Source organism: Abramis brama (genome assembly GCF_963993115.1).
Source record: "Abramis brama genome assembly, chromosome: 2".
Taxonomy (NCBI): domain Eukaryota; kingdom Metazoa; phylum Chordata; class Actinopteri; order Cypriniformes; family Leuciscidae; genus Abramis; species Abramis brama.
The window spans coordinates 35,427,505-35,453,865 of NC_139964.1; the positions used below are offsets into that span (position 1 = coordinate 35,427,505).

The 26,361-nt window shown below is 38.2% G+C and overlaps 4 protein-coding genes across 6 annotated transcripts in view; 2 read left to right on the plus strand and 2 right to left on the minus strand.

The window, feature by feature from the left end:
- zdhhc5a (zDHHC palmitoyltransferase 5a) overlaps window positions 1–14,403 on the plus strand; it is a 39,782-nt gene extending 25,379 nt beyond the window's left edge. Inside the window, exons 9-12 of one of the 2 annotated variants that reach the window (XR_014605116.1) lie at window positions 1,606–1,723; window positions 2,909–3,021; window positions 4,859–5,870; window positions 12,743–14,403. Coding sequence is in view for 1 of the 2 variants with exons in the window: in XM_084107009.1 (XP_083963135.1) it covers window positions 1,606–1,723; window positions 2,909–3,021; window positions 4,859–5,784; window positions 12,743–12,956 (1,371 nt within the window). In the remaining variant the exon portion in view is untranslated. The remainder of the gene's footprint in view (window positions 1–1,605; window positions 1,724–2,908; window positions 3,022–4,858; window positions 5,871–12,742) is intronic. The other variant, XM_084107009.1, reaches the window with a different exon arrangement.
- A 546-nt stretch (window positions 14,404–14,949) lies between these two features.
- tmx2b (thioredoxin-related transmembrane protein 2b) lies at window positions 14,950–21,692 on the minus strand. Its single transcript, XM_084107010.1, has 8 exons — window positions 21,336–21,692; window positions 20,594–20,654; window positions 20,103–20,216; window positions 19,884–19,960; window positions 17,715–17,821; window positions 17,046–17,111; window positions 16,825–16,954; window positions 14,950–16,191 (listed from the first exon to the last, which is right to left on the minus strand). The coding sequence occupies exons 1-8, from the start codon at window positions 21,522–21,524 to the stop codon at window positions 16,009–16,011; spliced, it is 927 nt and encodes a 308-aa protein (XP_083963136.1). The 5' UTR covers window positions 21,525–21,692; the 3' UTR covers window positions 14,950–16,008.
- A 102-nt stretch (window positions 21,693–21,794) lies between these two features.
- On the plus strand, window positions 21,795–25,334 carry med19b (mediator complex subunit 19b). Its single transcript, XM_084107061.1, has 6 exons — window positions 21,795–22,339; window positions 23,305–23,427; window positions 23,607–23,740; window positions 23,945–24,041; window positions 24,123–24,217; window positions 24,970–25,334. The coding sequence occupies exons 1-6, from the start codon at window positions 22,132–22,134 to the stop codon at window positions 25,036–25,038; spliced, it is 726 nt and encodes a 241-aa protein (XP_083963187.1). The 5' UTR covers window positions 21,795–22,131; the 3' UTR covers window positions 25,039–25,334.
- slc43a1b (solute carrier family 43 member 1b) overlaps window positions 25,315–26,361 on the minus strand; it is a 23,628-nt gene continuing 22,581 nt past the window's right edge. Inside the window, exon 16 of one of the 2 annotated variants that reach the window (XR_014605131.1) lies at window positions 25,315–26,283. The gene's annotated coding sequence lies outside the window, so the exon portion shown is untranslated. The remainder of the gene's footprint in view (window positions 26,284–26,361) is intronic. The other variant, XR_014605132.1, reaches the window with a different exon arrangement.

Below are 26,361 nucleotides of genomic sequence, written 5' to 3' on the forward strand. Positions count from 1 at the left end.
CCTGGCCTGAAAAAGCCATGGAAACTAATGAAATCATACTCTTGTATAGGGCAAAAAGCTGCTTGCAAGCTATAATGATGGCCAAAGTTGTTCTTTTTATTAAATATTAAAAATTAAATTGTTCTAAATTACTCAGGAATATTTTAATGTTTTTTTTTGTTTTGTTTTTTTATCCTTATCCGGTAACTGGATAGGCCATGGAAATGTTTTAAAACCTTGTACGAGCTGAGGCCATAAGCGTTACCTCTGCCTTTTAGATGCAGATGTTCCTGTCGCCTCCCAAATCCCTAGATCAGAGAGTGCACTACTAGACTATTTTGCAAACAACTGGCTCCAATTCCCGCTCTCCGGCAGATGAAGCTAAAAAATATCTGTTTGTGCCATTTACCATGTGATTGAGGACAGCTGACACAGACAGGCTTGCATTAATATGGCTGAAATGTAGACCGGCTTTTAAACTGTCAAAAATACTTTCTTGTTCCATAATGAAAGGTTGTGTTCTGAAATGTCTCTTGATTTATGTTCTTGAAGAACTATAGGAACTTTCTATCTGTTTGGAGCACTTTATTACAGGGGTTTGACCATTTTTAACATTGTAACCTGGAGTTATGAGGAAAATGTGTTTGCTTTTTGGCAATACATGGATTTCTGCATTAATGATTTCTAAAATGAGAGGCTCAACTTGTAGCTTGCTTGTAGCTTGTAGTTGTAAGCACTGATAGCAAGTGGGAGGACGAAGGTACCGTGTGGCAGAGATGAATTTGCTCCACTGTGCAGAAACGGAAGGAACCAATTAAAAGAGATGTGCATTCACTTTTCAGAAGTCCTGGTCTTATATCTCTGATAAGGTTGCTGAATCTTTTGGAGGTGTGTCTGCTGCAACTAGTAACCTCATGGAAAGTTGGCACGACAAATTGTCCAGAGACTAAAGTGTGTTCATGTTTCCACCAGCAACATGTTGAACTATACCAAATAGGGTTGCATGGTATACCAATACAAAGTAATAGGGTTAGATATTTACAATATAAAATTTATCAAATTTCGTTACCTGACCAGTACAGTGCACAGTTTGGCAGTTCAGGCAATGCAACTTTGAAACATAAATGTTTAGGATTCACTGAATATGTTACAAAAACTAGTATGAATAATTGCATTACGCACACATTAATTAGAACATGACTTGATAAAAAATAAATTGTTGTTAGCAGTAGTGAAGTACTAGAAGGTGATATCGTCCCAAAAATTCTGTATCAATCTGACCCTAGTGCCAAATCAATGGCCTCAACCTAAAAAGTGACGTGGTTCATAGAAGACTTCATACTCTAAAATCCCCCTAATCTTGAACCTTTTTCTTCAGCATGATGAAAAGCATTGCAGAATACATTGGCTACATTTCCATTTGTTTTATATTAGATTTAGATATAACCTCAATAACCATTTTCTTTTAGTGACTTTGGAATTAAGGAAGGAGTTGTACTTCTAATCAATGTTCGGATGCTGAATCTGTGTCCTTGCTTTTACATTTAGTGTGTTGTCTGCTGTTGTGTCTGTTTCTTTTATTGAATTAACCACTGGTGCTGTATCCTTTCTCTTGCGATATTTCAGTCTAAGAGCAGTTTGGAGATGATGGAGAGTCAATCTGCTGACGCCGAGCCTCCGCCTCCACCTAAACCAGAGCTCAGATACCCTGGGCTGTCACGAGGACCTGCCGGACACCCTGAGGGTTAGAGTCAACCAGCATGCCAAACTATAATATCATTCTGATTGATTATCCTTCAGACATTTATCTTTTCTGCCTTATTTGTAAAGTTCTTTTAGCTAATTTTTTAAACTTCAGATTACATTTTCAAAGTCACCATTTGACTTGCATTCAATAGAGTTTATAGGCCTATGTCACACTTCCTGCTTCCGGAACGCGGAGTAGGGATTCAGAACTTCCGGTCAACTGTATTTCTCCATAAGGATTTAGATTATCAGCCATAATGTCTCAACCAGGGTTCACCAATCTCGGTCCTGGAGGGCCGCTGTCCCTGCAGAGTTTAGCTCCAACCAGCTCCAACACACCTGTTTGAAAGTTTCTAGTATGCCTAGTGAGACCTTGATTAGCTGGTTCAGGTGCATTTAATTGGGGTTGGAGTTAAACTCTGCAGGACAGCGGCCCTCCAGGACCGAGATTGGTGAACCCTGGTCTAAACCATCCGAGGTAGACTGACCACGAGCTATGAGGTTGTGAAACGAAGGTTTTTGCTCCTATGGAAGCTATAAGTTTGTATGAAATCAACCTTGTTTTAAGAAAAACATGTTTTATCCGCGATCTTATGAAAAAAAACTACACTACCCACAATCCTAAGCGTAGCAGCAATGTCTGCTGATTGGTCCAACTCGCTGTTACCATAGAAACGTTTACCTTACTGGCGAACGGCCCGCCGCTGTTGTTGTAGTGCACCGGGTTGCTCTGCGTCAGGACGTAGACAGCCATACCTCAGCTTTCACGCTTTTCCACTTGAGAGTTTTCATTTACCATCCGAACCACATCGTCATATGTGACTTCAGGCAGGTTGCGGAGAGATTTGGTCCAGCGGTATCTATCGGACTCTGCCATTGTAAAAAGCTAACCGGAAGAGCCGTATCCCTACTAAAAGACGTACTTCCGGTCTTCAATTTTTTCGTGACATAGGCCTATTAAAGGTTTCAAATTGTCTCTGCAATAATGTCATAATTGTATTTTCATGCTGAATTGTGATTATATTTAGCCATTTAGGAATAAATAATTAATATTTGGAATGGATTTTAAGATTGCAAGTACCTGTTGGAATGCTTGTTTAATTAACTTAATGTGTTCCTAAAATGTGTTTAAAACTCTGAATCTGATTTCTCATGGACCTTTTTTAACTTTTTTTGTTTGCAGAGAGCAGTCTATTGAATAAAGCTCCACCCACCCCCACCATGTTCAAGTACAGACCCACCTACAGCAGCCCGGGCAAGAACCACACTGCTCTTACACATGCATATGCCAACCAGGTAACTTTTCCGTGTTGGATGTATGTATTGTTTATCCAAAGTGTATTTATTCACAGTCGGTGGTGGTGGTGGTGGTGGTGATTCACTGCATTTCATTTGTTGATGCGACGTCATTCACATTCTTTTGCATGACTGTTATTATTTCCATTATACCGCATATTTTAAGCCTTTCTTTTTCCTCTAACATTTTATTCAATCCATTATATTGTTTTTTCCCCTTCGATTTGGTTGACTCAGTGGCTTTCAGTTGAACAGTATCAGTAAGTTTACACTGTACTTCATTGTTTGTGTGTCCGTGTGTGTGTGTGTTATTGTTAATGTTCCTCTCCTTTCTCTAATACTTGTCTTTTTGTACACATCAATTAACTTTATAAATGCAGCTTTTTAATGTTGCTAATTTTTTTCTATTTAATTATTGCATTTTGATTCTCCAACTATTTAGTTTATCATCATAGTAGGGATTTCATATCTCTAGGGTTATATTGTATAAAGATGTTGTCTTTACAAAAAGACCATACTACTTTCTCAAAAGCCCACAGCAAATACAAAACATTTGGCACAGACAAATATTGCCTTTCTGAAACAAAATAATAAATGTAATCTGTCCCATTTGTGTGATTAAACTCAAGTGTTAATAAAGCCAACACAAACAACCCATCTGTCCTCCCAGAGTGGCTGTGCAAAACGTTTTGCTGGTTTTAGCTCTGAGGGTGTGTCAGTTTTGGCTCTGTGGTTTTGGATTAAGATAGATTAGATAAGAAACACACTATGTGACGTGAATTTAATTGATTCTGAAAGACCAGAGGCCTCATGAATAAACATTTACTGTGAGCTTCCATTCTAAAAGTTTGTGTGCACATGGTTTAGATTTATAAAATTAGTATTTATGCTGTTGGCTTCCTTTCAATTCATGAGCTGTAATTAGGTGAGTAGCGGTATACCGGAACTGATGATAACAGTGATGCATATAAAAATTAAATATTGATATTGTGTTAATACTACACGTATGATAATATCATAATTAATCCAGTGCCAGTAACTGGTAGACACTCCAATATAGCAGCGAGACACCCTCAAATTAAGGAAAGTGTTGGGATTTTTCAGATTCTATAAAAATGATAGACAGTAAATTATTTTGTACGCTTTTGTATGTTTACAAACTCTCTCTCCGCCTCCTTACATTTGCATTTCGAGTGCAATTAATTGACCAAAATTAATCGACCACTTAGACTTTTATCATTCTGCTGGGAAGAAATATCACAATTCCAAGATTCCATTTTGGTTGAGCATTTAGTAGCAAAACAAACTAGATATTCATTTGCAGAACTACATTATGTTCTGTGAAATAATATACCTGCGAGTTAAATGGATAAAAAATATCCACAGTCACTCAGGTCTACAATCAAAAAAAACCAACAGGGTAAATGTCAAACTTGCTTGTATCTTACCTTTCATACATGAGGCCTCAGGACTTATTGCCCTGCCAGTAGATGTTGTGATCTTTTGACTTTTTATGGTTGCTCATGTGGTGTGCCTTGTTGAAACAAAAGGCAAAAATGACATGCACAGTGCTCTGCCCTTAGTGCTTCCAAGTTCGTTGCCAATACTTCAGTGTTCCCTGCCTTTCCAAGCTTAGCCTCTCTGTCTGTCGTATCCTGTAATGCTGGCTCTTTATTATAGCTATAGAAAACACTTTACCAAATCATCTGTCCCCAGTGGCCCACATGATCCTTACAATGGAGTTTGTCCTTTACCTCCCATTGAATTTGGCTTTCAGATTTCTCTTGTAACTTTATAATCTCTTCTGCTTCCTGTCTCTCTCTCGCTCTCTCTATAGATGAGTCGTGGGGACAGTCTTAAAGAGTCCTCTTCCTCTCTCCTCCAGTCCAGTCAGCAGCCAGGCTATCGCTCCGAACCCAGTCTGGATGGGTGTGAGGTGGGCGGAGCGGAGCGTAGCGTGGCCGAGCGAACAGGTGGGGGCCCTGGAGGACCTCCAGCCTCAGGGATCCCAGGATACTCCCTAGGAGGGCGCTCGTACCCCTCCTTTTCTGATTCTACGGTGCTCGCCGGAGGGGCCTCACGGTCCTCCAGTGTTCGCTCTTCCCACAATGCCCCACCATCTGAGGCTACCACCTCCACCAGCTACAAAAGCTTAGCCAATCAGACGCCACCACCGGCTCCTCGGAACGGCAGTCTTTCGTACGATAGTCTGCTCACACCTTCCGAAAGCCCAGAATTTGAATCAGCGGCACCAGAGATGACGCCAGGGCGACCGCGCGCGCCAGTAGTTGGATACAGTTCGCCCTTCCTGTCAGCACAGATCGCTCAGCAACGGGAGGCTGAACTCCACCAGCCGTCTGCCTCTAGCGCCGTCCTCCTCGCCTCCCCGCAGCATGCCGTCTATCTACGTGGCTCCACTGCTTCCCCTCCCGCTCCGCCTGAACGCGAGCGAGAACGCCTGCTGCACGACTCGCAACCGCACCATCACCACCACCACCACCATCACCACCATCACCATCGGCCGCCTCGCTTTTCTCGACCCCCTCTGCTCTCTGACTCGGGCCCGTCTCAGCCCTCGTATCCATACCGCACTCGCTCCACTGACACGCCCCTGCCGCCCACCACCCACCCTCCACGCTCGCCACACCCCCCGCCACTGGGGAAGTCCCTGTCTTACTCTAGCGCTGCCGCTGCAGAGATGCAGTACCGCCTGGTCCGCAAAGCCTCGGCCTCGGTCGGGGGAGGGGGCATACAGGCGCCAAAGTGAGTAACTCCCCCACAACCTTACGACGCTCTGCGCAGCACTGCCTCCTTCCTCCTACTCTTCCTCCTCCTCCTCCCAGACTCCTGTGAGTGTATCTCTTTCACTTCTTTCTTCCTTCATCTTTATCCCACTAGTCTAAACTCGTTCTGTCTACAAAGCTCCTCAGTAATTTTATGCTCTCATTAGTGATAATCTGTTGCTTTCTGCTACTTGGTTTCTTTGTGTTGAACGCATGTGAATCAAAATGGTCAAAGTATTAAAACAGCATAAAAATCTATTATTTTTAGTTAATCGTTAATTGGTAATTAAATGGTTAAAGGAATAGTTCACCCAAAAATGAAAATTAGCCCATGATTTACTCACGCCGAAGCCATCCTAGGTGTATATTAGGGGTGGGGGAAAATTTTGATTCTTAGATTCATCGCGATGCGGACGTGGACGATTCTGAATCGATTCACAAATGTCAAAAATCGATAAAACACTTTTCTTTCTAATAACGTAATATTGACGGAAATCTAAAGCGCGGTGCCCGGACAGTCTGTGGCGTACGCATAACAGAAACGCATGATGGCTGAGCCTGAAATCCGAACGGCACCCTCTTGGTTAAAAGCTAACATATGGGAAATTAGCATAATTTCATTGTGGCCTTTTTTCTATTTTTGTATGAGAGCTGCTTTCTGTATTGTTTTGTTTTCACATCGATATGCTGTAAACAGATCTGTTATACGTACGTTATGCGCAGGTTTACTGTGCTGCCCTCCACAGTCACAGTGTGTATCAGTGCAATGCCAGTCACAAAAAGTTACATTTTGACTGTGCTCTCTGCAGATGTTCATTTACTTTTTTTGTATAAGCTGTATTTGATTGTGGTATATAGCAACAGTTTCAAGTCATACGTCTTAGACTCTTTATTATTTATTTGTGTATAAGAGCAGCTTTGTATGTTACTAATTATTCAGAATATGCATACGTCCACAAGCATTATTTTTGTATGAGAGCTGTTTGTGATTTTGCTACAGCATTTTTTGTCTGAAGGATTATATTGCTCATTGCACATAACAGGAGGATGTTGATTAGAAGTCTATTATTTTATGTTAAGAGTTTCAGAATATGCTGAAGTTGGTATTCATTGACTACAAGTATGCTGCTAGTAGTGTTGTCAAAAGACCCGGTACTTCGGTACCAAGTCGGTACTATTTTTTTTTTAAACGTCACGGTACCAGGTTTTCTCAAACCCGGTACTTGATGCGCGTGCATGCCCGAAGCGCGTGCAGTTGCGTCCTCTTCATAAAAGCGCTGATGGCGATCGGCGGTGCTGCTGCTGATGTGGTGCTGATGTTTTTGCGCGTGCAGATATGTTATTTCAAATGGCGCGCGGCAAGCGCGCTCATAATAGAAGCGGCGCGCTCGCTTTTCCATGCGCGTTCATGGATGCATAGCAACGACAGACGCCACGGGAGTACAAACGCTTGTGCGAACTGCGCTCTCCATGACGACGAGGAAGTGTGACATAGGCCTATTAATTGATTTCTAGCCCTTGCATTAGCTTTACTACTAGATATATTTATGGAGATGAGAAATAAAAAGCCGTCATTAATATCAGTCCGTCAGAAAAGCAGTTCTAGTCTTATTCTTGGCTGGATAACTCTTAGCAGGTTTAAAAAGCCCTTTTAAAGTTAAATATGAATACAGTTTTGGATTAAATAAAAGTATAGTCAAGTCAAATAAAACATTTTATCTCCTGTATAGTTTGGTAATGCTACAATAAGATACCATTCATTAACATCACTTAATGCGTTATCTAACATAACACATTGAGTGAACAATATATTTTTACAACATTAATTAATGTTAGTGAATGTTATTTAATACAAACACTTGATTGGTCATGTTTGTTCACTTCATTCATTGTGCATTAAATAATGTTAACAGAAATAATGTTAACTTTTGATTTTAAAAATGTATTTTTAAATTAACCCCTAAAGGAGAATAATTGCGACAGTATATAACTAGGCTATTGTTTTTTTGTTAGGTCATTTTATCTAATGTTATCTAACAAATGGAATCTTATTGTAAAGTGTTTTTAATACTACAGTTTTCATCTTTGTAACTGTGATATACACTTTAATATAATTATGTAAATTTAATCTAAATTAAGCTTTGGTACCGAAATTGGTACCGAGAACCGTGGATTTTCACTGGTATCGGTACCGAATACTGAAATTTTGGTACCGTGACAACACTAGCTGCTAGTACAGGCACACATTTCTTTTCCTGTTAGTTCTTTGCAATGTTGGGACATATGCTGGCAAATGTAACCTTACAGTTGACTTGCCAAATCACTTCCATTTGTTTTATTAATAAAAGATATTGGAAGTAAATTATTTATGGGTCATTATAAATACTTTGCTTTAAAGCGTAACTCTCGCCAAAATGCAACCTAGGGTCTTTTTGTGAATTTACCCGAGGCAAACTTTCGTTTAAAAGCATAATTAGGATGGATACGCCACTTTTAAGATTGACCGTATTTTTGTTTTCGGTCAAATTGCCTTTTGAATGGGAGTGCTTGGGGCACGACTGTGATAGCATCAAAATCGCTATTTTTAAAACACTAAGAAGGCTCGACACAACATGAAACTTTGCTCGAAGTATCACCAGGGGCTCTACACATGAACTCGAGCATTGAGAACATTGTTTGTGTACACAGAGTTTACTAAAAAGAAAGGTTTTGAACAACTCACTGTAGCTGTGTCAAAAATTGTCGATCTCCGAATGCAACGTAACAGGGAGCAGAGTAAAGATGGAAAGCTCCTAAAGCTTAGTTCCATATAAATTCACGGATAATTTGTTGTTTTCTCGTTAGTGAAAATCAATATTGACCTTCTATTTGAAAAAGGATCCTCGTATAAGAAACAATACTAAAATTCAGAGTCAGTTCATTCGCATTCTGAGATCGACTATTTTTGACTGTCAAAATGACGGCGGCCGGAAACAACAACAACTACAGTGAGTTGTTCAAAACCTTTCTTTTTAGTAAACTCTGTGTACACAAACCATGTTCTCAATGCTCGAGTTCATGTGTAGAGCCCCTGGTGATACTTCGAGCAAAGTTTCATGTTGTGTCGAGGCAATTTGACTGAAAACGAAAATACGGTCAATCTTAAAAGTGGCGTTTCCATCCTAATTATGCTTTTAAATGAAAGTTTTGCATTTTGGTGAGAGTTACGCTTTAAAAGTACCAAGTAGTCAGTCACACACAAAAAAGGATGCATCGATAATCATTTTAGCATCGCATCGCAGCCCTCTGAATCGTAATCGGATCGAATCGTGAGGTGCCTAGAGATTCCCACCCCTAGTGTATATGACATTCTTTTTTCAGATGAATACAATCAGAGTTATATTAAAAATATAAGTCCATACAAGTGCATCTTTCCATCATAAAAGTGTCCCAAACGGCTCCGAGGGGTTAATAAAGGCCTTCTGAAGTGAAGCGTTGCGTTCTTGTAAGAAAAATGTCCATATTTAAAACTTTATCAACTAAAATAACTATCTTCCGGCAGATCGTCATTACGTTGTGCGTCAAGTTCAAGGGTTAGTGTTTCGCTGTAAATCAATGCGTATGGCCGTCTGCCGGAAGCTAGTTATTAAAAATCCTAGTTAAAAATGGTGCCCATTCACTCCCATTATAAAGCTTGGAAGAGCCAGGACATTTTTTAATATAACTCTGATTGTATTTGTCTGAAGGAAGAATGTCATACACCTAGGATGACATGAGGGTGAGCAAATCATGGGATAATTTTCATTTTTGGGTGAACTATCCCTTTAAGGGGATTTTTAAATGTATTATTAAATTATTTTTATTATTTATAACATTGGCAAAACCTTAAAACAAAGTTTTTAAAAAATGTACATAATACTAAAGGAATTTAATTTAAAACACCCCTTAACCATTTAATTTTAAATTCCCTGTTAACCAGTGCAGTTTTTAAATTCCATTATTACTAGTTGCTTTATTTACTTAACAACTTGATAACATTGCTAGTGCAGTTTTTAAATTCTATTTGGTCATTACTTTGTTTTTTATTTTGTATTTATTTTGTAATGATTCACTGGTGTATTTAGTTGCTTTTAGTTTGAATGGTAAAAAGTATGTAATTAAACTAACATTTAAACACTTTTGGTTTAAACTGAAACAATCAGGTTGAATTTCAGTTTTTTTTTTTTTTTTTTTTTTTGCCATTCACGACATTATAGCCTTGTTCAGAATGTCAGTCCAAATCCGATTTTTGTGCATGTCCATTTGTGTTTAGCAATTGTGAACAGCAATTTTTTTTTACAGATGTGTTTCATATGTGGTTTGAACTGCATTGCATTTCTGGAAATCCGTTTCAGTCTGACTGCTCTGATCGGATTTTGTGTGGTTTTTGACTCTCTCACGCCACATAAAACGTAAAAAACCTGCTGAAAGTTGCTGCAGAAGCAAGGTAGTCCAGTGTGGTGGCTATACATCGTCATGTTGTAAATAAGACAACATCTGTATTGCAAACACCTCCATGTTGCGATTGTTGCTGTTTTTGGCTTATACCTATTAACTCAATGTCATTGCCATAGAAACCAATGCAGTCATTCTGGAGAGTGAAAGAGCGCCACGGGACAGTTGCGATACACATTGCTATGTTTACATGGACACCTTTCGTTTCAATCGGAATGAATTCATTACGATTAATGAATCTGAACGTAGTGTTTACATGAATGCTAAATAAAGTGATTGGGTTGATGTGCGTGTTATATTTCACAAGCTTCAAATCGGAATTGATTTTTTGACGTGCACACTACAGAGTTTCCCGCGGTTTGCACATACTATTCTCCTACATTGCTTCTTTTCTTCGTTTTAAAGAGCAGATTTAATATTTATCTGTTTCGGGTCCTGATTAGGAGACAACGAACACATGAACCGTTGTGTCGTGCTGTTATATTTATCAAGCAGTAAAAACGCCTCTTCCCGCGCCCAAAACAAGCCGTCTGTGAATGAGAGTGTGAAGTGAGGACTGATGGGACAACGCTGTCCTGCAGCACTTCACAGACAATGAGTGCTAGGAGAATTTTTAGAATGACACGACAATCACTTATGACACTTCATTCAAAACAACAACAGCTCGTTCCGTACGCCATTTCTACGTCATTGCACATGCGCAGCAGTTTCTAGTCTCGGTTTTCAATCTGATCAAGTGTTTACATGTCCTTTTGATCAGATTATAAAAGGTCTACACCACCCCTTCCAATCCAATCGAAATTTCATTCGGATCGAACTCAATCGGATCAATCAAGGTGTTTAAATGAAGGCTTTTCAGTCCGATTGGGCCGATAATTTGGTTGCATGTAAGCGTAGTCAGTGTGGACAGTCAATAATTTAGATCAGATTCCAATCGGATACACAAATAATCGGATTTGGACTGACAGAATGTGACTAACGTCATGAATGAGTGAGCCGGTTCAGACTAATGTATGAATGTATAAAATACAGTAATGCCTCTGTTGTCTCATATACCTTAAGTTCAGTGTCTTGGCAAGATGTCATGGTCAATATGACCAGAAACAAATAAAGCACGTCTGTGTGGAAAGAGCGGATAGAAAACTAGAAGTCTCCTGACATTATGTTGCTGCTTATGAAGATAAACTGGATATTGTCTACACTAGAATAATCAGACCCAATTTCCTCACTGGCAAAATGACTAAATGGATAGATCCGAGCCAGACAGAAAGCTTCATCACTCTGCTCATTATAGAGGTCTGGAAAGCCTGCTTTGCTTGGTTATTAGTCAGCGTTTTAAAGGCAACAAAATTGACCTGGTCTCCACTAAGAAGCAGAGAATGAATCTTCTTTACGGGAAACATTGATGCTCAGAATGAAGGAGAGAACTAAATTAACCAATCCAAGTTGACATTTATAAATTGTTATTAGGAAACAAACCAAGGGCCAGACAATGAGCCCTCATCATTAACAGACATGTCAGTGGCATCCTGACAGCAGAGCTGATGGTTATAATAAACCTGCAGTGCTTCAGTGCTTGAGAGAATGCTTTCTTTTCCAAATTGTGCGGCAGAGAAATTGAAATTCACTGGCAGGCAAGGCTGGATTTGCCATTTCAGCTAAACTATTTTTACCGCCGTTTTTCACTCTTTGTTTTCTGAACTGATACCTATTCTGGGAGGCTTTTTAACTGGCTTTTATCTCATACGTTTTTTTTTTTCTCACAGCTACAGGAATATGAAATAACTGGCATCCTGTGATGCAGTTCTTTGTCGAGTTATTTCAGTTCTTTCTTATGTGTTGTGATTTTACTTTTGATTGTAATTTGTAATGCTTTAATCTTTTATTAAATTTTTTTGACTGTGGTAGTGAAACTTTCAAATGACATCACTCTAAAACAACACATTTCACATCAAGATCCTTCATTTGAATGCAAGCTGAAGGACATAGTCATATCTTTACTCTCAAAAACACTACCATTCAAATGTTTGGGGTCGGTACGAAGTCTCTTATTCTCACCAAGTCGGCAATTTATTTATTTATTTTTACGATAAGAGTAATATTGTGAAATATTATTATTTTCTATTTTATTATATTTTAGAATGTAACTTATTCCTGTGATGGCAAAGCTAATATGCTGATTTGGTGCTCAAGAAACATTTATTATTATCAATGTTTTATTGGTTTTTTTTGGAACCGTGATACATTTTAGGATTCTTTGAGGAATTGAAAGTTTAAAAGTATTGATTTGAAATAAATCTTTTGTAACATTATGCATCTTTACTGTCACTTTTGATCAAGTATTAATTTCTTTAAAAAAAAACAAACAAAAACTTTATGATCCCAAACGTTTGACCAGTAGTGTAAAAATGTACATAATGTAAATCCTTCTCTAATTTCCCAGTTTCTCTGTTTCTTTGGTTTAGGGACGAGATTCAGATGAAGTCATATAGCCGGACAAACGGGCAGCCGAAACCACCTTTCACCCCCTCGTCCCCCTCTCATCCTGTCAGCGTGTCGACTCGCCCAGGTCAGGCGTATTCCAGTGCTGGCTCTTCTCAGAGCCCCGCTCACAAGCCTGGAGGTGGGGTGAAGAAGGTGACGGGCGTCGGAGGGACCACTTACGAGATATCGGTGTGAGAGAGCGGCTGTTTTTACTGGTGTTGGACTTTTTCTTCACCAACATAGCGGAGAAAATCACGTGTGGCAGACTCATTGGTGCCCATGGGAAAGATATGGATTTTTTTCAAAATGGAAATCAATGCTGACCAGCAGGTTTTGGTTGGATATATGACATGTAGGAGGAGGAGGAGGAGGATCATGGGGGGTCTTTCAAGCCATGACATAACAGGACTTCAAGACTCCTCATCAATAAGGAGCTATAACACACAACTGGTGTGACGGCAAAGGACCGGATTGCCTTTAAAATGTTTCAGAAAAAAAAAACGATTTTTATCCGACATAAATGTGTAAATTGTTCTGTATAGAGAAAAAATGGTCACCGTTTTTTTTTTTTTTCACAGAGTGGAATTCGATTTTTTTACGAAAGGGGACCTGTGGCATTCAGTAGCCATTTCAGACCACTGTGATTGGCATGCGATAATGTATCCAATCAGCACCAGGGAAGCAAAACGGTAGAAAAGATAAAGAAATGGACTAATGCATTATTTAAATGACAGCAGCCTTTTCAAATTAGTGTTTTCAGAGTAATGGCCTTGGAAATTCAAGGAAGAAATATGTTTTTATTTAATTTTCAAAGTGTTATTTTATATGAATTTATAAATGGTTATTGATAAGATCAAAATGTTTTGTTTTTTTTTCTACAAAGGCTGATATTTGTTCTCTATGAACTTTAATCGTATAGAGGGATGAAGAGCTGGTGGCACTCTAGATCAGTCAGAGGGTTGCTTGTAGCATTAAAATGCATTTGACATTGCGATCTGTGGGACATATTTAAAATTTTATCCTGTAAGCATTGATTGTCTGCCTCTTAGGTATGATTTTTTTATTTTTTATTATTGTTTTATTAATACATGAGAGGCAAATCTCACTGGTGGCCTTAACTAGCCAGCCATGTAGGATTTAAAGCTTTCTTCTCACAGTGCCACCGAACGCTGGGTAACCATATCAGTGCCCTCTGATTGGACGGCAGTTGAGCCAGTCAGAGGAAGTTAGCTGTCATTATGATTCAGTGAAAGCCTTTTATTTGGAATTATTTAATTCTTACCTAGTACATTCAAAAAGATTGTGACATTTTGCAGGACTCATTTCAATCATCGTCTGTCTTGTCAGGTGTATTGATCAATATTTAGATCAGGGCTGACCAATCGGGACAGAAGTTATTTGCTGGCTGATACAAAAGCCAATAAATACACTTCTAGGAATATTTTGGATCAAAAGATGGACTGAGGGAAAGAAAGAAAGAAAGAAAAGAACGTGTACTGTATAGTTCAGTGTGAGTGAGCATGGTTGTGAATGTGTATGGGTGTGTGTGTGTGAGCATTGGTAATAAACTCTTTATAAATCAGTTGTGCCTTTGTGCATTGCCTCTTTTTGTAATGCATAAACTTTGGAAATGTATACACCATTTATGTCCATGAATGTTTTTTTTCTGTCCAGTCTCAAATCTGTGAAAGCCATCAGAAAAATGGTCTACAACATATTTTGGCACCTCATTACAATGTTGCAGCAAAAAAAACGTTTGAGAGGCGCTAAAAATAGTGTTAGTGGATGTGTGGATGTGCTCTTATTTGTGTAATGACAGCTGACAGAAAAATATACTAAACTAAATGTATACAGAGGCCTCAAAAAATACATAAACTGTTCAAAATTAGGACAAAAGGTATTTGGACACTTTCAGGTTGGGAAATGTCCCATTAATGTGACGAATGACACCTGTGGTTCCTCTGTTCTGAAAGAATGTCTAGCATTATTTGTCTGCAGATGCAACTTTAATGTATATTTTTGGTACACACTGCTACCAAATGTTGCAATGTTTAAATTCCATCTCAAATTGAGTGATTTAGATGTGCTCGGTTCAGCTTTTGGGCAAATGGTCCAAAATCTCCCTGGTTTTTCTGTCGAGTCTGCATTTGAAGCAACTGGATAAAATGAACAAGCTACACAAAACAGGGCGTGAAGAACAAAGTGTTTTATTGGAATGGCAACAAAAAAAATCTTTCCATCCACAACCACTCAAAGCACTTGGTCATCTTTCAATCATCAATTAATTAAAGATTAGTCAAAATCAACAATTGTTTATTCAATAGTGCACTTAAACAATATTCCTCCTTTTTGTAAGGAAATTGATGGCAAAATTCTACATACACTGAAAATAAGTTTCCAACAGTAATGACTGGAAAAGGTTAAAACGTGAAGTCTGCCTGCAGCTTTCTTCAGTGTTTAAAGTAATAATAAAAATGTTAAAAGCTTCAATCATTCTGCGCAAAGAAATTTTTTATATAAACTTAAATAACTTAAGACATCAACAGCAGTATTCAGTCTGAAAATAAATGTGTAACTGGGTCTCAATGTCAAAGGTAACCACATTTTGCAGAATATTATCTTGAGATCTCACTCTTAGTTTTTTAATTTGTAAAATGACATGAACTGTTTGCATAAAAGACCCTCCATTTTTAGATCACTGAATGCAATCTGGTAGTCAGTACCATACAAACAAGCTACGTCTCAGAAAAGTAGTTAAAAAAAACTGAAAATAAGAATACTAGGAGTGTCAAAGGTATGGAAGGATTACCAATACAGTAAAAAAAAAGAACTGATAAAGTTTGTTCCCCAATATGTGATGCATATGCAACACAAAATAACCCCTTACTAATGATCACTTCACAATTATCAACCATATTAGAGGTAGAAGTCCAACGTTTAATTATGTTTAACTCGATTAAAATAACACAGCGGACAGAGATCGAATATCAATGTCCCAAATGACGTTGTTTGGACATCTGTATATACTGTATCCAGTATATCGACGATTATGAGGTTTAATTAATGTATTAGGATTTACTATATTATTGGACTGATTTTGCAATTAACTAATACGTTATACAAAAAGAAATAAACAATCATTCTGCTTATGACTACATACAAACTCCCTCTCTCTGCATACTGAACATTAGCACAATCTGGTCCAGTCCCATAGTGATTGACAGTGCTCTTCAGCAGTGTGCACTTTCTATTTGTCCTTCTTGCTCTCTGTGTCCATCGCAGTGATGGTCTCGGTCTCCGGTTCCTCCTCTTCAGGCACAGGGGAAAATACAGATTCATTTGGCCTCTCGGATTTCTCTCCTTTGGTCTTACCGAGCTTCTTAAACTTCTGATACAACTCGTTGAGGTTAAACTCTCGGATGATATTTTCCTAGAAAGAAAAAAAAAAAAAAACATTTATCTGTGTTGTGTAGAAAACATACAGGCTTTTGAGATTTCTGAAGTGTCTGAAGGATGTTTCTAACAAAGCCAAAAAAAATTCTTGTTTGAGAAGCTGTTTCACTCAGATATACGTCACAGGAAAGTTGCTGCTACCGTTTCATGCTGATTTTAAAGCTACACTGTGTAGGATTTTCTCCCATCTAGCGGTGAAATTGTTTATGACTACCAACTGAATATTACTTTCTAGCCCCTCCCATTCCGAGGGCGTTTTAACTCCTACGGTGGCCGTATTATTTCAAATCTGCCGGCAGTCGCGAGTAATCTCCCCCCCCGCATTCGTCACGGTGCCACTGAGTGTCAAAACGCGAAAGGCGAAGCTTGAATTTCCAGGTATGTCCCTCTTTGGCTAATGTATTTTCAAGATGGAGGCGCAACATGGCTGCCGCCATTCGAGCGACTCGCTCGTATGTATTCTAAATGGCAGATTCTACGCTTACGAGAATACTTGATTAGTTGGTAGAAGTAATTACACATTAATGAGCTCATATCATTTTGAAAGAACAAAGTGTTTTTTGCTAAGAATCAACTTAAAAAAATTACACAGTGTAGCTTTAAGCCTCACCTCTGTGAATGTCCAAGACACTGCGCGTCCCTTCTTGTCCACCTGAGGGCGCCGCATCACTTCCTTTCCCCCCTGGAAGAGCACAAGAGAGGGCAGCTGCTTTGACAGAGGAGAGGTGCTGACCCTATACCTGAGGGGGGGAGGGGGAAGAAACACAGGATATTGTCACAGTCTGTGTACCGGAGTATGACGAGAAACAGTGGGACACAAACGCATCTTACTTCTTGGACACTTCACTGTAACGACCAATGTCCACTTTGCCAAATTTCAGTCCTGCGCAGTTGTACCTGAGTGAGAGAGAGGTTAATCATCTCCATTCATAATATTTAAATTCACAGTAACTGATGAGCAGCAGGACGTACACTACAGTTCAAAAGTTTGGGGTAATTTTTTATAAATATTTTTGAGAAGTCTTATTCTCACAAAGGCTGAACTTGTTAGATCGTAAATACAGCAAAACAGTACAATTTTTAAATATTATTACAATTTAAAGTAACTGTTTTCTATGTGAATGTTGTTTTATGTGAATATGTGAAAATAAAATGTATTCCTGTGATGCAAAGCTGAATTTTCAGCATCATTACTCCAATCTTTAGTGTCACATGATCCTTTTCTAATATGCTGATTTGCTGCTCAAGAAACATTTATAATTATTGTGTTGAAAATATGCCACTTAATATTTTTGTGGAAAATCAAAAAATCAGGATTCTTTAATGAATAGGAACAGCATTTATTTGAAATGGAAATCTTTTGTTACATTATAAATGTCTTTACTGTCCATTTTTATCTATTTAATGCATCCTTGATTCTCAAATGTGATCATTTAAAAAAAAAAAAAAGTACAGACCTGAAACTTTTGAATGGCAGTGTATCAAGATCAATGTTCTTACTTCAAGGACAGATCAGCATAGACGGAGGCGAAAGACTGACATTCTGGTGACCAGTTAGCAAAAAACTCCACGATCCAGGTCACTCGGTGGTCCTTCTCCAGCTCCTCCTAAACACAAAAGAAAGGTGAACATCTATACTCAGTTTCAAACAACATGTGAAGAGTTCAGATGCAAAAGCCTCTAAGTGCCATCTGAAAATTTCTTCTAGAATGGTCATTTTTATCAAGCTCGTATATTTAAGTTCAGTAATTTCACTTAAATGGCAATGAAAATGACCTATTAATTGTCATTTAAGTGAAATTACTGAACTTAAATATACGAGCCTGATAAAAATGATCATTCTAGAAGAAATTTTCAGATGGCACTTAGAGGCTTTTGCATCTGAACTCTTCATGTATTTGCACACTATATCCCTCAGGCTGCTGAAGTTAAAGTTCAACTATGAATGTGGCTGAAACCATTAACATTGGGTAAAAACTAAACACCCAATGGCTTATTTGCAAAGGCTATTCGGCTGCAATGTTAAATAACATTTATGGGCTTTGAATTCCTCTCACTAATAAGACACTCGAGCTTGTTCCCTTTGATGTTTAAAGTGGGCAACTAGTATGCAATGAGAAGTCGTAGTGCAGAGTGTGCACACTTGTGAGAGACACTATGACCGAATCATTGGGAAGCGGAAACTCAAGATGAAGAAAGAATAAAATACATAAAGAATAAATAAATATCATACAAATGAATGAATGAGCCAGGGCCCACAGGGGGGCCTCAGCAAATTTCCAAGGGGGCTGCAGGATGATTTAAAAGTATCGAAATCAATACATTATTGTTGATATATTAAAATAATCTCTAAATACTCTTAATTAAAAATGCTAAACATAAATGTAAGATGTAAACTTAAATAATGCCTTTCCCCCCTTCAATAACTTTTGTTTTTATTGAAGAATATGCAGTTCTAGAACTTCTTGAAGCACAAAACGAATTGTGGTTAATTTATTTAACTCTTTCCCCGCCAGTTTTTTTATTATTTATTTTTTAAAGCTGCCACCCACCGCCAGCATTTTTGATAATTTTCACAAAAGTTTCATGGCCCCCTGAATATTTAGCTGCATGAATATCTTATTCTAGCTTCATGCATTATTTTTTATCAACACTTGAACGTGGGTGTTTCGTAAAAATTGAGGAAAAAGCTGAGAAAATCACGTTTTTGCCAAAGACTACGTCTGGAATTGGATTCAGAACGGTGATCAAAACATAGATGGAGTAGATCGAGTCCCATCAACACCCCTAATGCTTGCACAGTCCTGTAGCTCATCCTGGGTCAATATTTCATTCCGTAACATTCGTCAGTTTTGATTTATATGCTGTTTAATGTTGATGATCGCATTATTTTTCAAATGCATCTGCTTACATATGAGATCGTTTGTTGTTTCTGCTGCTTCTTCCCCTATGTTTTGATCTAGAGATTCAGGACTCTTTCAGAAGATGCGCCCCCTACAGTGTAACGGTGAAAACACGGAAAGCGGAAAATTCCGCCAATAGCAAGGAAAGAGTTAATGTCAATACTCCCAGTTTCTGTTAAAGGCACACTATGCAAGATTTGTACCTTAATATAACAGCTTCGAAATCATTTCGATGGTAAACGAACTCGTATGGCGAATCATCCCGATAGCAAAATCATCCCGATTTAGCCGCTGGCAAAACCAGCAATGTAAGTTTGAGAGGTGACACTCCGACAAATCTCGCGAGAATCACGACTTGCTTTACGGCACGACGTCACATACATCAGCATTTCAGACGTGAATCATGGCAGAGTCGACGAAGAAAACGCGGCCGGAAGAGTGCAGAGACGGCTCTGCGTGAGTGGTATTTACGACAGTAACGTTAAATACGAGTACTCCACAGCGACTCTAGGGGTCGCTGTTTGAGAAAAACGGAAACCTCATAGTGTGCCTTTAATACACCTTGAAAACAAGCTGCTTTGTCATAACTACAGCAGAAATCCCAGAAATATCTTATAACTAATACAAATAACAATAACAATAACAAATAGTCCCCCGGCTTTTAATATTTTGTTCTTCGTTTTCCCATTCTGTGCAAATTTGTTTTGAGAACGAGAAGCCCATGAAGAGTGACTGAAATCATAGTATGATGTGAAATCATACTCACATCAATGGTTTTATCATTGAAATACTTGATGTATTCAGGGCCCATGTACAGAGGAGGTTTGCAGATCATCAGGAAAACTGCATCAGTGATAAAAGAACATCAGTATGCATAGAAATGGTTGACAGCCATACTACATTTATCTAATATTTGGTTTAGTCTTTAAACATTAGAATGTTTCCACTGACTGACAGTGAAATTGATTTTTTTTTAAATACTGACCAATACACAAGGTCAGGTAAAGAAGCCCCAAACGTATGTCCAGTCTGAAGAACAGGATCACATTGGCTACTTTACTAAAGAGGATGATGTTGCCCACATGCTGCTCAACGGTAACTGGGGAGCAAAGATTAAACGAAAACACATTATTATATTTCGTCATACAAAAATGAATGGTGAAAGGGGGGCGAGTTGAACAGCGGAGCTGAAGGAGGGGGAGAGAATATCAGAAACATTGAATGACAAAGGACATTTGATTAAACTACAAACACAAGGACAACCGTCACTGAGAACACAGGTGTCTGAGCGTTTAGTGTATAAACAAAAACTTAACATTCAACCTCAGGCTATTGATATCAGATGCGGTATGGTTAGAGATTATTTTCTGAAATTTGAATGTCAATAAACAAAGCGGTATAGAAAATACTTTTTTTGCACAAAGTAAAAAGGGGGGGGGGGGGTCTTAAAGCGTTTTAAGGGGGAGAAAGTCTTACTTGCTCTTCTGTTTTTCATCATGACTATAGCACTCAGGAACATCAGTATCTCCACCTCTCTCTGAAAAACAAAATGAACAGAAAAATGGCTGAAAGAAAGTTAAATGTATATACATAGCAGACACTTGAAGTGGGTCCTATATAATATATACAAGGCCAAAATACATATATTATTATACTATTTGCATAACAATTTGAGAGTAATGTCGAACAATAAAAGAAAATTCCAAAGAGCATCCTGTGAGTGTTAATGGAAGCATTATATATATATATATATATATATATATATAGAGAGAGAGAGAGAGAGAGAGAGAGAGAGAGAGAGAGAGAGAGAGAGAGAGAGAGAGAGAGAGATATTGATAACAGGGTTTTAATAAGGTTCAACTTTTATTAAATATTAAAACATTCTTTGTTTTATAAGGTACCCTTATAATAAGTATAATATAATAATAAATATAAACATTAAATCGAAGAAACAACACAACAGTGTGATCATTCAGAGATACACATGCACCACACGTGGAAGAGGTTGCCAAGTTTTTTCCACATGCATCATTCATATATGCATGGTATTCCAAACTCTTTTACCAGGATCTAGGCTTGTTCCCGTGCCAGCTAAATAGCGACCCCCCCAAATTCTATAGACCATCATCTGCTGGCCACTGCCCAGTTCCCTTGTTACGAAGCAGGTTATACGCGTTATCATTCAGCATGAAACCCCAAAGGTCTGCTTTATACATACCCAATCAAAATCGCATGAATTGCCATCCTCGCGCTGCGTCGAAAGATGTTCACAGATCCCAGGCGTTTTGCGGATAAGCAGGAACGCGCTAGACATAAATAACGAGGCTATGTAGTATGGTTTTAGTAGCCATTTGTAAACCTGCGGCAAATGGTACAGAAATGCTAACAAAGGTGTTAACAATGCCATTTTTCTTTTTTCTTCAGAAAACGATTGCTGCGGAGATCCGAGACGACAGAGTCCGCATCAATACCGCTATCAATGCGAGACAATATTCGTCGGCAAATAAATTAAACGATTTAAAGGGACAGAGCAGAGGTCACTGCGGACGAAGGAAAGAAATCGCCCCTCCTCTTTAAAGCAGGCCCGTTGATTGGTAACTTTACTGAAACGACGTCGCTTATTGGTCATGATGTCACATAAAGGGAAGGACAAGCGGAAGTATGTCGCGTTTACCGTAATACATAAACGGCAAGCGACGATTTTAACATGCGTCACTGACACTAACTTGAATTGTTTATCTCCTCGTTTACAATTATTTATGCAATTAAACTGCAGTATTAAACTATATAATGCATTTTAGGGCGCATTATGTGAGTCTATTCAGTCAGATTTGGGAAGTGGACACAATACGATCATGTATGTACTTGATAAATTACGGTAAATTTCCCCAAGGTACAAGAACAACCGGAAGCAATTGTCAACAGAACGTAAGGGAGGGGCGTTGACAGCAATAGTAAACCCCATACAAACGTCCACACAATCACAACATCGATCGTAGGGTAGTTTTGTCAACATGACAGAAATCTTCTCCTCGCTGTATGGTCAGCCTGATTCCCAGGGTCCATTAGGACCATCTGCGCTGGGCTTTGGATCTGGGAAACCTCAGGTACCCCAAAACATGGGCCCGATGTGTTTCCCCCATCAGATGGTGGATGAAGGGGGTCCGATCAGAAAACCCTCCGCGATGAACGAGCCCTTCTACCTGCTGCGAGAACTGCCCAGTGAGCGCCTCTTTTGTGTTTTTAATTTTCGGTATAGTATCGATTTCGTAGTAATATAATAAAGCACTGTGTCAGTGTCAATGCCGTTGTACAGTGATTGTATGGTATGGTAATAAGAATACCGTGGTACCATGTCCAAATGACATTGGCTTGGTGTTTAGGTGTATATGGTAATTATAATACCATAGTGACCTATGCCGTGGTGTTAATGATACCTTTACCGTTATTAATACCATCAACACACATGCACAATGATGGTATGAGAATAATTGAAATACCATAAAGTACTGGTGTATGAAATATATGTCATGTCATGTAAGACCCTTACTATAAACAAGCCTGGTAGCAATAGTTAGCAGCTGAGAGAATTCACTTATATTGCATATCATTTTGTTATGGTTTTGTTGTAGTAACACTAGTTACACTAGTATAGATCAGTGGTTCTCATCACCACTAGAGGGCCTCAGCAAACTTGCAAGGGGGCCTCAAGTTGACTTAAAATAAGACAAAGCAAGCTTTAAAATAAGCTAAAACAACAAATAGTCAATATATTTCTTATTATAATTAAGCCTTCAACAACTGTTTGTTTTTTCCTCAAACCTGGATATATGAGGAAGCCTCATTTTAAAAGTGTGATTTCTAGACCTGTAAAAGTCATGTAAATTAATTTCTAAAATGCCATTTTTATAATGAATATACATTATGTATCATTTCTCTAGTTACAAGCTCTAAAATATTTTATCGGGTAGAAATTGTAGTTAAATATGTATTTTTAAAAAATCTTTTTCCTTATCCAGTAAGTCTCAAACGACTGAAAAAGTCATGCAAATCAATTGGTTAAAATGAGTTAGAACTCTACAAAGCTCCTAAAGGGACATGGTGAAGGAAACCAAATATGAGATGGGAGGGAAATTATTTTGTCAGTGCTCTGTGAACCTGTTTACCCCCTCATATCTTCTTGACAGTGGAGAATGAGCTGACGGGACACACTAATCTCATCACACACTACAACCTGGAGCACGCTTATAACAAGTTTTGCGGAAAGAAGGTGAAGGAGAAACTCAGCAATTTTCTTCCAGAGCTTCCTGGTGCGTGTGCATATTTACACCATACTTTCACGATTCTAGAGCAGTTCTCAAAAATATTCCAGTAGGGATAAAGGAACACAGTAGTATACACTTGACTTCACCTATAACAACACTAGGCCTGGGTTTAGCCAGTGACTGTGTTGAAACTACATGTTTCTTTTTATCCTTCTGGACTCCAGGCATGATCGACAGCCCAGGCATTCAGGACAACAGCTCTCTGCGCTCTCTCATTGAGAAGACGCCAGTGTGCAACAACTCTTTCAGTCCTCTCACTGGGGTCATGCTCACCGGCTTCAGGCTACACACTGGCCCTGTAAGTGTGTGTGTGTGTGTGTGTGTATGTGGGAGTCCTTTGCATTTAGGGAGGCTAGTGTAACTGATGTTACCTCTGCTTTGACTGTACTCTGAGGTTTGGCTATATCTTTCTTAGTCAGTGTTGGTTGCGAATGGTTATGTGGGTCAATCATATATTGCTGTTTCACATGCATGTTTTATGTGGCTCTTTCTCCTGCCAAAGTTGCCAGAGCAATACAGACTGATGCACATTCAACCGCCGAAGAAGAAGAACAAACACAAACATAAACATCACCGGCCTCAGGATCCTTTACCACCAGGTAACTGTCACACACAAAACGCACAAAGAGATGAACGTGATCTCTTACATATTGACTGTTAATCTCACTTCTTTACCACAGAAACTCCATCAGATTCAGACCATAAGAAAAAGAAGAAAAAGAAGGACGATGATCCGGACAGAAAGAAAAAGAAGAAAGATAAAAAGAAAAAGAAGGTTAATTGGAGTTGTTATACACTTTGCATGAAAATACAAAGACTTATTTTATAGTTTTTTTTAAAAAGTCTTCAAGGCTACGTTTATTTGATCAACAATACAGTAAAAACAGTAATATTGTGAAATATTATTACAATTTTAAATAACTGTTTTTCTAAACTTGAATATATTTTAGCTAAAATTTCAGTAAAGCTGAATTTTCAGCATCATTACGCCAGTCTTCAGTGTCACATGATCCTTCAGAAATCAGTCTAATATGCTGATTTGCTGCTCAAGAAACATTATTATTATTATTATCAACGTTGTTATCAATTTTTTTTAGGATTCTTTAATGAATAGAAAGTTTGAGAGAATTGAATTGCCATTTAATTGAAATCTACCACTAGATTAGATCAAAACTAACTTTATCCTAGAGCTGTTGTAAAGCCTAAACAATCTGTTACGGTAATTTCCTATTATCTCTGTAAAGCTGCTTTGAAACAGTCCATATTGTTAAAAGCGCTATATAAATGAAGGTGACTTGACTTGAAATAGAAATCTTTAGTAACATAAATGTCTTTACTGTCACCTTTGAACAATTTAATCCTTTATAAAAAAAAACTTACTGAGCCTCAACTTTTGAACTGTTGTGTACGTTTTTGAAAGTTTTTAAATTGTGATCAACAGTACATCTGATATCTTCCAATAAAAAAAAAAAAAAAAAAAAAAAATTCATATTTCTATGAATTATTGTATTATTTGCCTGTTTTCAGAATCGCCACAGTCCTGATCACCCAGGCATGACTGGAGCTCAGCCCAGCAGCAGCAGCAGTTTGAGATAAGAACCTCCTTGATGGCAGAAAAACCAGGAACTGAAGGAGTTAAAGTGACGCACAAGCTGGGCCAGTTACAGTGAGAGTCAGATTTGTGTGTGTATATATGTGTCAGAGTATATTGTTACATAATTTACCTGGTAAACCATCATATTTGTTGCATTTGTAAGTGTCTAAGTGCCTCTGTATCTATTTATGAGATTGATGAATAATGGAACATTTTTCATTCAATTTTTTGTAAAAAACAAACAAACATTTTTTACAAATAAAACACAATCAGCCGAGAATGGGCAGATTTTTGTGACAAAATCTTTGTATTTATTTGATTTTTTCCCCCTTTCAGGCATATTTACAGTCACGAGCACAATGCAAGCACCATTATGTTGAAAAATTCACTAGAATCACTGAAACTTTTGAGCACATGATCACAGCTCTGTAACATACAGAACGATACTTTTAAAACAAATAATATAGTGCAATACCGGCATCTGCGATAAAAACACTCCTTTGCACTTACCAGTTGTCACATAAAGCTGAATGTCCATCAGGTTTAGTGAGAGTGGGGTTGGATTAAAAAGCTATTGAGAACCTGCAATGAAAAGATCCACTCAAGAACACAGGTTTAAAATGAAAATGATCCATGTCAAGGTAAAGTGAGCGTTACATGCAACCCTGCCTCGTTTACCTGCCCTGAGTCTTAATGGGACATTAGTTTTACCCATACAGCAAAATTCCACTAAATGACAAACATTATTTAATAAATAGTGACTTCGTACTAGTGAATTTGAATATGTCTGTGACCTGCACATACATACTGATGATCATATATCACGGTAGAATACGAGTTTACAGTCAATTATGAAACCTTTACAAAGACAGAGGCTCTCTGAATGAGACATGAAGGTCAAGTTTCCTTTCTGAAAGTATCTCAGCAAGTTGAATCTTTCTGAAAAGATTATTAAACACAAAATGATTGTCTTTGGTATAACATGCACTGATAAATTATGCACAATAACACTGCAAACATGTATTAAAAAAGATTTTGATCTCATACTGACTGTCGACATTCAACCCCTCCTTGTTGTTTTACTACCATTTTCCTGGACATTTCAAAGTGTCAATGTAATAATAATGAAGAAAACAGTGTTTCCGCAGCCAGACGACATATTTTAGGCCCTAGCATAATTTGTTAATGTTTGGTGCAACCACAAAAATACTGTAAATGTGGTTATGACAGTTATCCTTAAAGGAACACTCCACCGTTTTTTGAAATAGGGCTTATTCACCTTCTTTCCTGCATTTAGATAGGTGGGCAAATGCATTTTTGTCTCA